Genomic DNA, 12,735 nt, shown 5'->3' on the forward strand with positions numbered 1-12,735 from the left:
AATCGAGCACAGAAAGGAGAAACATTTTGAGCCTAATCAGACTGATAGCTTGTTGGCATAGAAGCACAGAGTCTTAATTCAAAGTGACCTCTTAAAAGCCTGAAGTTCCTTCACTGAGTTATCTCTCACCTAAGAGAGTAATTGAATGGAGGAAAATCAATGGGTTATCCACCAGCCAATCATCAGATAGCATCGGCATTGTAAAGTGCTTTGACAAATGGGATTCCTCTGTAGTGTAGTGAAAGGGGAGGGACCTATCAGACCAAGGAAATGTCAGTACCTGAATGGTGATAGTGAAAAAGGGGGAGAGCGAAGGAAGGGCTGATGATTTGTCATCGTTCTTACAAGGCTTGACACTGATCAAATTCCCCACTTGTTCAATTACAGCACTGAGGTCACTGGCAATTGAATTTAGTCACAAGTTTTGACAGTCCTAGACACAGAACATACCCTCTCAATGGCAAATGTGATATCAATACCACTTGGAATGAAAGATCAATTATCAATTATGTTTTGGTTGTCCTACACTGCCTAAAATGTTTAAAATACTACTTCAACAGAACACAAAATACCCTGGAGGGCCGAGAGCAAAAGCAGCATCAAGAGCTCGAAATAAATAGAAACTTTATTAAAAAAGAAAAGATAATAATATAGATAGACAAGAACTTTATCTAAGAAAGATCTGAGCAAAATAAAAGAGGAGGGCAGTCATAATAAATAAACAGATCTATCACAATCTAAAAATACAGAAAATGAAAGTAGTCTGTAGTAGAGTCAGTCTTGCTGAGTCAAATCAATTACTCAGCTGATCTCAGCAGTCTCTCAGCTCTGCAGAATGCGCAAAGTGACACGGAGACACACAAGGACCAGACGTCATCTGCATTGCTGAGTGGCCGCAGGCATCTCATGTCATACTCAGTAAAAACAAGATGGCAATTTCAGATCAGCAGTATTGCTGCTGACAGGTGTAGTGCCTGTGAACTCTTTAATGCTTGTCTAAATTGTTATATTTCACAGAGCTTTTTAAGAATTTTACTCTTTAATGCTCGCTCTTTAAAAAGGTTTCTATAGTAAATTAATCTTGGGCTTATTATGTGTACAGTGAGCACCATCATTACAATTTGTATTACTATAAATGTAGTATCTTTATGAAATGGTTGGTGTATAGGCAAACCACAGATATTCTTTAAGTCATAAACTGAACATTAAAGTTGAAATAGGCTTGACTACCCATTCTCATTAAAATACCTAGTCTACCTGTCTGACAATTCACCTCAGTGATGTGTTACAGAGTGCCCTCTCAGTTCCAAAATTATTTTGTTGGTTTAACACAATTCGGTTTCTGTCAAAAAATCTAGTAATTTATCGCCATCTTGTGGTCAAAAGATCAACGTGAAAACAATTTGATGAGGTTCTGTCAAACAAACCTTTCAGGCAGCAGTGTTTCTTTTTCAGAGGTCAAATATAAAAATCTAAACACTAAGAAACAGCATCAGTGATTTTTTTTTTTTACCATTGTCTGGGAACCAACAAGGCATCTACATAAAGGTGACAGTAATACAAAGAAGAAGAAAAACAATTGCTCAGTTAGTTAATGGCTTTATATTCCTATTGGTATAATAGTAGGTGACACATTATCTTGTTTTTTACAATGTAGATATACATTTACCAGAACATTAAAAACACAGCATAGATTCTCTTTAAGTAGAACAGTGAAGAGGATCAGTTCAGTATTGCAAGAAGAGTTAATGCCGGTCAACACAAGATTGTAGTACTCGTCCAAACCAGAACAATGCACACAAACACACCAAGATCAAGGAAAATCTATACATTAGCAAAGAAATACCCTTGTAATGGTTATTCTTATTTGTGTGGCCCATAACGCTGTATGTCCCAACATTTATAACACCGTAAAGTTAAAGGTCCTTCTGTGTGTATTAGCTAAAGGGGGTTATGCCAAAGAATATTGCACCATTTGGGGAAGATTCTGTATTCACTCTTTGTTTCTTTACTAACCCCCCAGAGCACTAATACTCATCATGAATCTCACTATTGCACACAACTCCGAATTAAAATAAAAGATTTAATGTGCAAATGTAAAATAGGTCTAAAGTGTATTTCTGTACATGTAATCCATGCAGGAAACACTCAAAGACCATCATTCACAAACTCATTGAATCACATATGTTGTAATAAAAGAGTAAATCATTGTGATCTACAGTAGCTGATTGTTTGTCACAGCTAATTATCCAATAAGCAAACATGCAATTATGTCAATTTCTATTGCTATAATGAATTCATGCTTTAGAAAATAGACTCCCCTTTCCCTGAGAAACAAAAAGTGAAAAGACAACTCAAGATGTTATTCAGATTCTGGATCTATGTATTAGTATCACCAGGCTGAATTCCTAAATCATCTTTTCAAGTGTTGTAATACATTAAGGTCACTATTTAATGACAACATGTCATCCAGTTGAGTTAATCTTGATTAGTTGAGGAAGCTAGATGGATTTGTTACAATGGATTGATGGGTTCACGTGTCTATGAAAACTCAAAGCCATATCACGTTCTTCAAACCAAAACCCATTACCTTTTTTCTCACAGCGTTTGACAGCATTCAACATACTTGGTAGGCACAGTTTGAATTAAAAGTTCACTCCTCAACATCCTTTTAAATACTGAAATGAGCCAATGCTGATTCTCTAAATACGAGGGTTACATAAATTGCTTTTCTCTCAGTGCAGAAAAGTGGTGTTTAATTTATTTTGAATTAAAAGTTTGTATTAAAATATTGTTTACGGGAACCGAGTTCAGGGAGGGAAAGTATGGTAAAAAATCTGAAGAGACCACATTGATTCATCTAGCATAGGAACAGAGTATGGATTGACATACTGCAAGTGTTTCACAAAGCTCTCAGAGTCCAAGGGTGTTCGTACACAGCATACAGGGCTACAGTGCAAAGTGTACATAGCAATCACTCTGCATCACAAGACGGTGTGAGTTACCTTGTATAATCAGCCTGTATATTAGGTGTCAGTGTACGTGCCAGTGTGTGTACCACAGTGTCACACAGTCTTAGTGTCACCCTATACTAGTGTTCATAGTGCGTTGTCCTGGAGGGACTCTATGTGTGTGGCCTTTTGTCCCAGACAGTGCTAGAACACCTGATTCTACTCATCAACTTATCAACACGGTCTTTATCGGATAGCTGAACTGCTGGTGTTGTGGTATACAAGTGGGGCAGTTAGCTGTCAACAGAGCATCCCTCCAGCACTGTGACACCTAGACCTAGTCCTGGAGAGCTACTGGAAAGCTTTACTGGCCTACCTTACAGGTTACCACTAAGTTATGTCAGACTTAGCATCCAGTCATGTAATGCTCAATGCTGTTCCAAGCTAAAGTTTCACAGAAGCTCTTACACATCCTCAAAGAACAATAGAGAAAAGCACCAATTTATAATACAGCTGTTTCTGTTATGTAGTATGTCAGGTTTCTTTCCATTATTATTATTCCAGATGAGCACAAAGACAATTTAAACTTATTCAACCAATAGAGTAGTAATTAAGGCCTGTTTTTGCTGACTCCTCAGTATTAGCTTAATCCTAACACTGCACACTCTCTGGCTCTCTAAGACCAGGCCATATGGGGCTAGCACTCTTTTATAGCTCTCTCTTTCTATCCTTTCTCTCCCCCTCTTCCCCTTCTTGTTGTTTCCCACCTCCTCTCATCTCTTGTCCACTATCTTCTTCAGGTAGTCCACCACATCCTCTCCAGTGTCCCAGGGGACTACGCTTGCATGGAAGCTAGCAGGCTTGGCCTCCTGCATTTGGGCCAGCAACCTGTGCATGGGAAACTCTCTCCGGGGGAATGCTGTGTCCTTTGGACCCAGGGCCAGGGAGGGGCAGATGTCGTTGGCCCCGTCCCCAACATAAAACACCCTCTGAAAGGGGCAGCCGCGCTCTTGTTGCCGGCGAGCCAGATAGTCCTGGAGGATAACCTGCTTGCACATGTTCTCAGGACAGCGTTGGCAGGAGTGGGAGTGGAAAGGCAGCAAAATCAAACTGCCCTCTGGGTTGAAGCTGGCTGGGTTGGTGAAAATCCTCTGGAAGAGATGGCGAGCCCCAGCATACTCAAGCCACGCCTCGATGAAGTACATATTGGCATCAGAGACCACGACCATCTCGTAGTCCTGCTGGTGGATGAGGAGGTACTGGAAGAGGGCCAGGAGTCCAGGTGTGGGTGGGATCTTTTCAATCACGGAACGGATGGAGTCCTCAGACACACCCTGTTCAGCCATATAGGCCAGCACACGCTGCATGTGCTCATTGTAGTGCCCTTCCCTGTAGGACTCTCTCAACCAGTCAGGAAGCTGCTGGCCTGGTGCTGCCCTCACAACGGCGTCATCACTGTTTTCATTGACGATGGTCTCGTCGAAGTCAAAAAGAACCAGGAAGCGCCTGGGTGAGGACATGGAAGGGGAGGGTCCAGATGGGGCAGCCATGTTGGATTTGTTATGAATTGCAAGGTGGCTCTTTCTGACCTTAAAAAAACAAGGAAGTGGAATAAATATTTCAATACATTTTGATACTAGGTAGAAAGGTCAAAATATACCAATGTTTTTGAATTTGAATTATTTTTGTAAATTAATTTATGTATATCCTTATCATTGTAATAAAACAACAACTTATGTCCTAGCCACATACAGTGGCTTTAAAAAAGGTGAAGGAAACACTGTATGTATGCTAATCGTGCTAAAACCAGTTTTCAGCTGTCGTGCCATAATCTACTGGACTGCAGTATGGGCTCTGCAAGTGACTCTCTTTTTGTTCCTACTACACAGTCAATTTACCCAACAAAGGTCACAGCAATAAGAAGACACTATAATTAGTCCCAACCAAGTCCCAAGGGACAGGTCATATCTAGTGGAGGAAAGGAAGAGATGTTGCACGGAGATAGGAAAATGGGTGAAAAGGGGACTAACCAGGATGTATGCCGAGCAAAAGAGAAACAATTATGAGCCAATTCCCACACATTTCAATAGTGTTGTGTTTAGTGTCCTGGAGAGTGCAAAATAACATGTCAGACGCAGTGCAATATGGGAATCTATCTATAGCGCTGAAAATGGGTTGGGAATGCTTACTCATATCAATTGTATACATTGTCAGTAGTATACAGTTTTGATCTTGGATTCGTGCCATAAGAGCTGAGCTAGGCTTCAGACACAAGGCATCCACTGTTGTGGACATGCTGTATGCATGAGGCGAGGGGGCTGGGCTTGAGGATGTTACATCACTGCATATCTTGACCATATGTGGACCAACCATATATAGACCCCTGCAATACACCCTGCCCTATGTCTATGTCGAAATCTATAGGCAAAGTTCTCAATCATGGTTGAATTAACTGTCAAGTGTGAGGAGTCCTTGAACCAAGATAATCTCAATATAATACATTTATTTAATCCATTATCCTCCAGGCTTTATGGGCTGGAGCATTTTAGCATCAACAGCGTTCTAAGCCTAAATGTGCAGATTTGCAATGGTGCAGTCCCAAACAAAATCCCATAATGAATCAGGTCAAATGTTGTCTGGAATACATTTGTTAAACTGCCACAAATATTGAATGGTCAAGACTAGGCTACAGCAAATAAAAAACAATACAAAAACGACTAGTGTTAGTCGATTGTGATGAAAAAGTAAACAGCACTGAGGCATACCAGTTTATAGGCCCAGTTACAGTAATAAATATTTCTCAACGGCCTGCATGAAATAGAATGGAAACACATCTTGCACATGCCAGTACAACTCTTACGCATCTATGCAGATAACCGAAGACCCTCTCTATTTCCACAGTCGCTGCCTTGTCATTGGGCATATTAAGTGACTAAGCTATCTAAATATACACCCGAAGATCTATTCTCGAACGCCACTGACGCCAGGACATAGGCTATCCTTGAAAGTCCTAAAGGAAACCTACACTACCCTCCGATTTCAATGCATGTATCCTGGCGTTATTGTTTGAGAGCCAATTTGACATTAGACACAATCGAAATGTAAAATCAAATCATACACGCACACAGATACAATACGATTATATGACAAAAAAATATATACCGGTAAACATGTGATTCAAATGGTCAGCTATATGCCCCTCGTCTCGAATGGTTGGTGCCCGGTTACCGCATCCTTGTATCGGCAACGGGACATTTGCTTCGCCTCGCCGGGTAGCGGGGGCAGATGGATCAAGTGCATTCCAACTCCCCTTCCACGGGCCGTCAAAACCAAGGAGAGCGCAAGCCTCGATGACGTCTAGGCTGCTGCCCAATGACGTGACAACAATGTGCGGACTTTGAAGGCGGCTCGTGTTCATCCAATGAGCTTCAATTGCGCGGTAGACTATAATGTGTACTGCCCGAACAGCAGTGGTCTATAGAACATATAATTTCAGTTGAATTAAATAGATGAAATGATTGCATACATTTGAATTCACCGTCAATTCAGTTCAGTCACTCTAGACAATAATTGGACACCTCTTGAAAGAAAAATCAAGCCATATCAATGAAAAAATGTAAGCCTACTTGTAAAGACCAGGCAATAGACTGCATAACAACATGTAGCAGGACAGTGAATGCACAGAGTAGGCCTATAACCTTATGTCAAAAATAACCTTCTGTGTGACCTCACTGGTCTCTTTATTTTGATAACAGGGCAATATAGGTCAGGATTATCTTGTGTAAAGTTACTGTTAACACAACCCTATCTTGAGCTGGTCAAGGTCCTTCAGTAGTTCCCTGCAGTATTGACTTTCAATCATTTTTTGAATTTAAATCAGTACAGAATGTGTACCTTCTTCCTTCTTCAACCATGGTTGTTATGTAAGCTATTCAATCTGAATCTCCTCATTTAAATGAAAGATGTAGAGAATATCTATTGATAAAGCTGTTCAATCAGTTGTATATTTTTTTATATACCCAGGACAAGACTGGAAAAAACATGTGTGTAAGAGTTAAATACCTGTATAGCCTACTTAGTGGCTAATAAATAAACAAATTCTATAAGTAGGCTTCATGTCTACCTACAAGTTTGAGGATTCTGGGGGAGATACCAATACTCTGTTGGATATGTACATGTAAACACACACACACACAAAGAGACAGAGAGACAGAGAGAGAGAGAGAGAGAGAGAGAAAGAGAGAAAGAGAGAGAGAGGGGGGGGGGAAGAGAGAAATAGACTACAGCAGAAGCAGAGTAAAGATTAGTGTGTGAGTTAATCTTTCCAATGTAGCATGTCTAAGCCTATTCCAATGTCTATTACCGATTAACAAACAACTCTAAGTTCTGTGTAACTCTATAGCATTCACTTGGACTACAGTGAGTCTCTCTAAAGAGCTCAGCTTGGATAAAGCTACTGTAAATGTCCAATAATAAGAATAAATTGCATTTATATTGAGCTTAATCTGCGTCGAATGTACTGTTGGGCTCCAAGATTGGCATGTGTTGTCCTGTGAACTCTACCAGTACAAATATGACTTTGGGCACTCATATTTTTTGTAATTTTTGAAAGTTAATATTACATATTTACCATAAGATACCATAGGATACAAATTAAAAAATCAAATGAGATTTGTCAAAATGCTCCCCTCACACGTGAGGCAATGATGACCTCTTGTGGCAATACTGGTAGGCTTTATGGTTACAGTTTCACTTTAGGCAATGTTTTAAAAGCGTGATACGACGGACACAATAAAAAATGTAACGTGGAACGAAATGCTATACGGAGATAGTTTATATTAACTGCTGTTGTAAATGTACAGATAGGACTACACTTTTTCCTTACGTCATCATCACCCAACGGCGTAAGCTTACTTTCAGTTTCAATTCTTGATAACACAGACACTCAGGTTCGACAGGTAAGTCTATTTTCAACAGTAAAATGCTAGGTTATATATGTTGAGGTTCCTTATGCACTTCATATGACAGAGGAAAAAAAGATAAAAGGAAGCAGTTCAAGTTGAGACACTCGATCAACTATAGCCTACTTGATACGTTATTTTGTTGTACAATTATTTGTTCATAAACTGGAAGTAGGAGGCTAGCCTATAGCCTACAATAGTGGGTATTTTCGTCATGCAGTGTTAGAAGAGAAAATTAGGTATCTCATGATTTGTGCTGTTCATATTTCAGATTTGTCTATGTGCAAGTGCACAGGTAATGGCAGTCTCGTTGCCATGTTGAGGAAGTTTTAGTGTTATAGCAAGCACTATAATTAAGTAGCCAACGCCTTGAAATATTCTCAGCATTCTTAGAATATTACATAATGTGTCCATTGATATAACGTGCGGCATTGAAACCACTGGTTATTCTGAATATTACAATGACTGTAATACAGTTTATCATCAGTTGTATTTCACTGTTTAGGCATATGAACTACCTTTGCATATCTGTGGATCTTGTAGTTCATAAACAAGGATGGATGATCGTACTATTAGAGTGTGTGGGCTACCTGTAGACATCCCCAAGAACAGATTATCGGATAAACTGAAGATTCATTTCCTGCGGAAGAAAAATGGAGGTGGAGATATTTCATCTATCACATTTTCCGAGACAACACCTGACATAGCCCTCATCACTTTCACGGATTGTGGAGGTGAGAGATCAACTTGCTTAAACATTAACCAAGGAAGTTTGATGGTATAATAGAAAACATTGACAATAAGGTATATTGAATAAAGATTGCAACAATGCATTTGCATGTTGAAGCACAACCTCTGGAACCGCACTGTAAATACAACTTTATGTGAATGTCAAATACTTTGTTTTTCAGTTGCTCAGAGAGTGATTAGTCATGGCTTTCAAACATTATCAGTGAATGACATACAATACACAATGACATTAAGTATGCTCCCAAAAGAAATGGACCCAGATGAGGTAAGAAGTGTAAGCGTTTCACATGTGAATCAAAATGTTCATGCAATATTGCAATAGCTAATTTTGTATGGTTTTATCTCTAGATTTTCATTGATATAACAGTGAAAGTGGACTACAGCAAATTGCCGGGGGGAAAGAAAGCACTATCCAACATTTTAGTCAACTTCCCTGGCCTAAAAATGAACTTTCAACCGAGTGATGACCTATGCATTCTAAATGGACCGTACTCAGAGGTCCAGGCACTGATTAAGTATATGCTGAGTGTGATGAACTCAAAAAGCACTCAGGATATACAGTTACATCGATCAGAAGTCCTAAGTGATCAGAAAAAATACCACTCCACCAAAAGAAAAGTGAAAAGTCAAAGTGAGAATGAGTTTGCTGAACAGTGTTGTGGAGTTGATATCTCAAAATGTTCTAGTTCAGAGAGGAGTCATATCCCACCACACCAAGCGTCTTCCACTAACCGCAGTGTGGCATCAAGGGCTGGAAAGGCAGAAACATCACAAGAAGACTTCTCCATGATTATAGATACTGACATCTTCCGCTACCTCCAGCATTGCTCTAAAGAGTACAAGAGCATCCTGGATCAACATGGAGTAGAAGCACTGGATGTAACCACCAAGGATATCACCACCCTCTACCTGCAACTCCAGGCGGGAATTGATGGGGATGTGGAGTGCATGCAGCGAGCACATGTGGAACTGGGTAGCTTGTACGAGAAAACAGAAGCACAGCTTCGAAAGGTTTCGCTTCCCAAGGGAGGTCTCCCAATTCAGGGGCTCCAACAAGCCCTCGATGTCGTTCTTCAGACGTTCCCAGATCTAATGATAAATGAGGACAAGGTCAATGTGTATTTAGTCGGTAGTGGGACTGATGTGTCAGAGGCTAAGCAGTTCCTAATGGACATAGAGGCACCGACAGATGAGCATGGTCGAGATAAGATCAAACTTCCTAATAAATTTGTTCATCCCTCTGGAACTGTATCCCTGTCCTATATGCCGGAAGCCCAAGTCAATCAGCATCACCGAAACAGAGGGGCAGAGGAGAAAATGGACACCAATTTTGAGAAGGTAGTGAGTTCTGATAAATCAAAAAGTGCTTTTAGATTCAGCTGGGGTGAGGTCAAAACTCCTGAGGATGATCTGACGTATCCTCTTTTGATCACGAAACCGAATGAAAAAGAAAATCTGAGCCTTGACTGTAGACCAGTGTCAAAGATCATGAGTTCGAAGGTACAGTCATCACTTTCAGCTTACAGGCCAGAGGATATCAAGCCCTTGATTGAAACCAGAGAAGACACGCCATTTATGAGGAATGGACCTGCCTACACAAACAGACTTACATTGTCAAGATCTTCAAATTCAAACAGAGCCAAATATGCCGTCAACTCTGGTGAATTGCAGAGTAACTCACTGGACTTTGTACCCACATCTGTTTACAACGCAGCACCGACAAATTCAGTCGAGCAAACAAAGTCAGGTTCCACTCAGAGGAAGGTCAATAGTTTTTCTGGAACAGAAAAAGGAAATGGAAACACAGACCACTTAGGTGCGTATTTACAGGGAAAAATGCCAAGCTGCAACTCCAGCAGCCAGAAACCTGTGAGGTGTTCGAAAACTTCAATCTTCAGTGTAGATGTGGAGGTGCCCAAAACTAAATGGCTATACCTGAAACAATTTTACCCCACAGAAATAGAAGATTTAACCTCTGACTTGCAGATGCTTGAAGATAATGCAAGAGGAAAAGAGACTATCCTCAACCTCAGAGGAGCAGACGCCGAAAACGTTGGAAAGACTCAACAGGGGTTGAAAGAACTGGTCTCCAAAATGTGTGAGGACTTCCATACCGAAGAACTGTTGAAGGCACATGTTGGTGTGTCTGACTCTAAGACTGTTGAATATGCATGTTCTGTCGTAAAAGATACATTTGAGAAAGTGCTGATCTTACAGATGACCAGAAGCATTTTTGTCTTGGGCCCCAAACTAGATTGCCAAGATGCAATGTTGGCCCTCAAAGAGTTGTTTCTCATTGGATCTGAGGGGGGGAAGCCTACTCCATCAGAGTCACCTGTTTTTAAGCTTCGACAGGAAACAAAGCAAAATGAAGATTTTTCAAAAGGAATGGCTACCGAAACCTTGGCAGCTAGAACCAATAAAGAAAATGCAGTGAGTGCAGCCTTGTGTCTTTGGTGCCAAGGAAAAGTCAACCCTCACTGCAGAATGTGCTGCCATTCAGATTCAATTGATGTGCAAAGCTCCCATAACAAGCACAGTGAAGTAAACCAACGTAAATACAAACCAGTTGGACGCACAGTTGAGAAACCTGCTCTGCTTTGTGTTTGTGGGAGCACAGCAGAATCTGTAACCTTGATGGCTTGTGGACTGAACTTATGTTCAAACTGTAAGGAGAAAGTACATTCCAAGTGCAGGGTATGTACTAAACCTGAGGAGAGTGTCAGTGGGATCAGGGGCACCATGAGCTTTACAGAAATGTCCTTCAGTCTGGCTGGGCACCCCAGGGATATGACACGGAAGATAACATATACTATTCCTGATGGCATCCAGGGGGTGAGATAAATCTGTTATTTAATCTTGAAGATTATGCCTTTTTTTAAGTTTATTTGAAATGTGTTTGTAATTTCTGTGCAATTTTAAATATATAACACCTAAAATTCTCAATTATAAGATCCATGAACATTGATTTTCAAGAAACTCACCAATGTTCAAAGTGCAAAATAACATATTTGACCAGATCAGTATTTATCAGTAAAATATTGCAGGCATTGACATACTGCACATATACATCCATGCCACTTCTGTTACCTATTTTACCAGGCAGACCATCCAAACCCTGGTTCAACATTCAAAGGGGATATATTCCATGCCTACTTGCCCATGAATGAGACAACCCATAAATTAGTGTCGTCCCTAGAGCAGGCTTTCCATCAAGGCATCACCTTCTGTGTGAGAGCTACAGACTACGAGGACAAGGTCACTTGGGGGAGAACCATCCCACACAAGACCAACATCGAAGGAGGAAAATCCAAGTAAGTCTTGACCTGGCAGATGGAAAAAGTGTTCAGCATGTAACAATGAAAGTGCTTGAGTCCACTAGTACAAACAAAGTGCACATCCGACACTCATAAATGACCTTTGTCTTCTGTTGTTTGCTGTGCAGGAATGGGTTCCCAGACTCCAGCTATCTAAAATGCTTATCTGAGGCATTGACATCTCAGCTTGTTAAAGAGAGCAAACATCTCAAATAAAGAAAACCTGAAAATTCTACTGACCAAATTTTCTGAAAATTCTACTGTATCTTACCAAATATAATCTTGAAAGTACCTGATTGTGGTAGACTGTGGCAATGTAGAGCATAGCCTCAATGCACTTCTAGGACCATGCTAAACTGTCCTTCTCATCCATTTTTCATGAATTGTCTCCAGTGAATGTCCTAGACTTGTTGCCTTTTTGGAGGAAGGGATACCTCACTAAATTGCTTCTCCAGAAGTTTCTTCAAATTTTTTATTGGGAGTTTTTCCTGTTCTTGTCTAAGGGTATGCGTTTGATATCTGATCTTTATCTGTGAGAATCTGTAAAACACTTGTGACATTCACTCTAAAAGGGGCCATACAAATACAAAGTTACTTTACATTTGTATATCACATTGATTGTGAATGTATACATCAATGATAAAATATTATGCCTTATTGTAAAACTTTACAATAAAGTCACATATATTCAGTGTAATGAGGGTGTATAGAATAATTTATTTGAAATGCCTTCTGTTACCATAACTGACTTTCAAG

At 40.2% G+C, this 12,735-nt stretch overlaps 2 protein-coding genes across 3 annotated transcripts; one reads left to right on the top strand and one right to left on the bottom strand.

Moving 5' to 3' along the window:
* Nucleotides 1-1,571: 1,571 nt before the first annotated feature.
* On the bottom strand, nt 1,572-6,297 carry LOC124476008 (probable phosphatase phospho1). Its single transcript, XM_047032942.1, has 2 exons — nt 6,114-6,297; nt 1,572-4,540 (listed from the first exon to the last, which is right to left on the bottom strand). Exon 2 carries the CDS (start codon nt 4,499-4,501, stop codon nt 3,725-3,727), a length of 777 nt encoding a protein of 258 aa, XP_046888898.1. The 5' UTR covers nt 4,502-4,540; nt 6,114-6,297; the 3' UTR covers nt 1,572-3,724.
* Nucleotides 6,298-7,719: 1,422 nt separating this feature from the next.
* On the top strand, nt 7,720-12,676 carry LOC124475468. 2 transcript variants are annotated; one of them, XM_047032102.1, is made up of 6 exons: nt 7,720-7,909; nt 8,418-8,646; nt 8,824-8,927; nt 9,011-11,497; nt 11,765-11,976; nt 12,108-12,676. In XM_047032102.1, exons 2-6 carry the CDS (start codon nt 8,469-8,471, stop codon nt 12,193-12,195), a joined length of 3,069 nt encoding a protein of 1,022 aa, XP_046888058.1. In that variant the 5' UTR covers nt 7,720-7,909; nt 8,418-8,468; the 3' UTR covers nt 12,196-12,676. The 2 variants fall into 2 exon arrangements, with proteins under 2 accessions (XP_046888058.1, XP_046888059.1); XM_047032103.1 differs by having other exon boundaries at nt 8,456-8,646.
* Nucleotides 12,677-12,735: the final 59 nt, after the last annotated feature.

The sequence above is a fragment of the Hypomesus transpacificus genome, chromosome 13 (genome assembly GCF_021917145.1).
Source record: "Hypomesus transpacificus isolate Combined female chromosome 13, fHypTra1, whole genome shotgun sequence".
Classification (NCBI taxonomy): Eukaryota; Metazoa; Chordata; class Actinopteri; order Osmeriformes; family Osmeridae; genus Hypomesus; species Hypomesus transpacificus.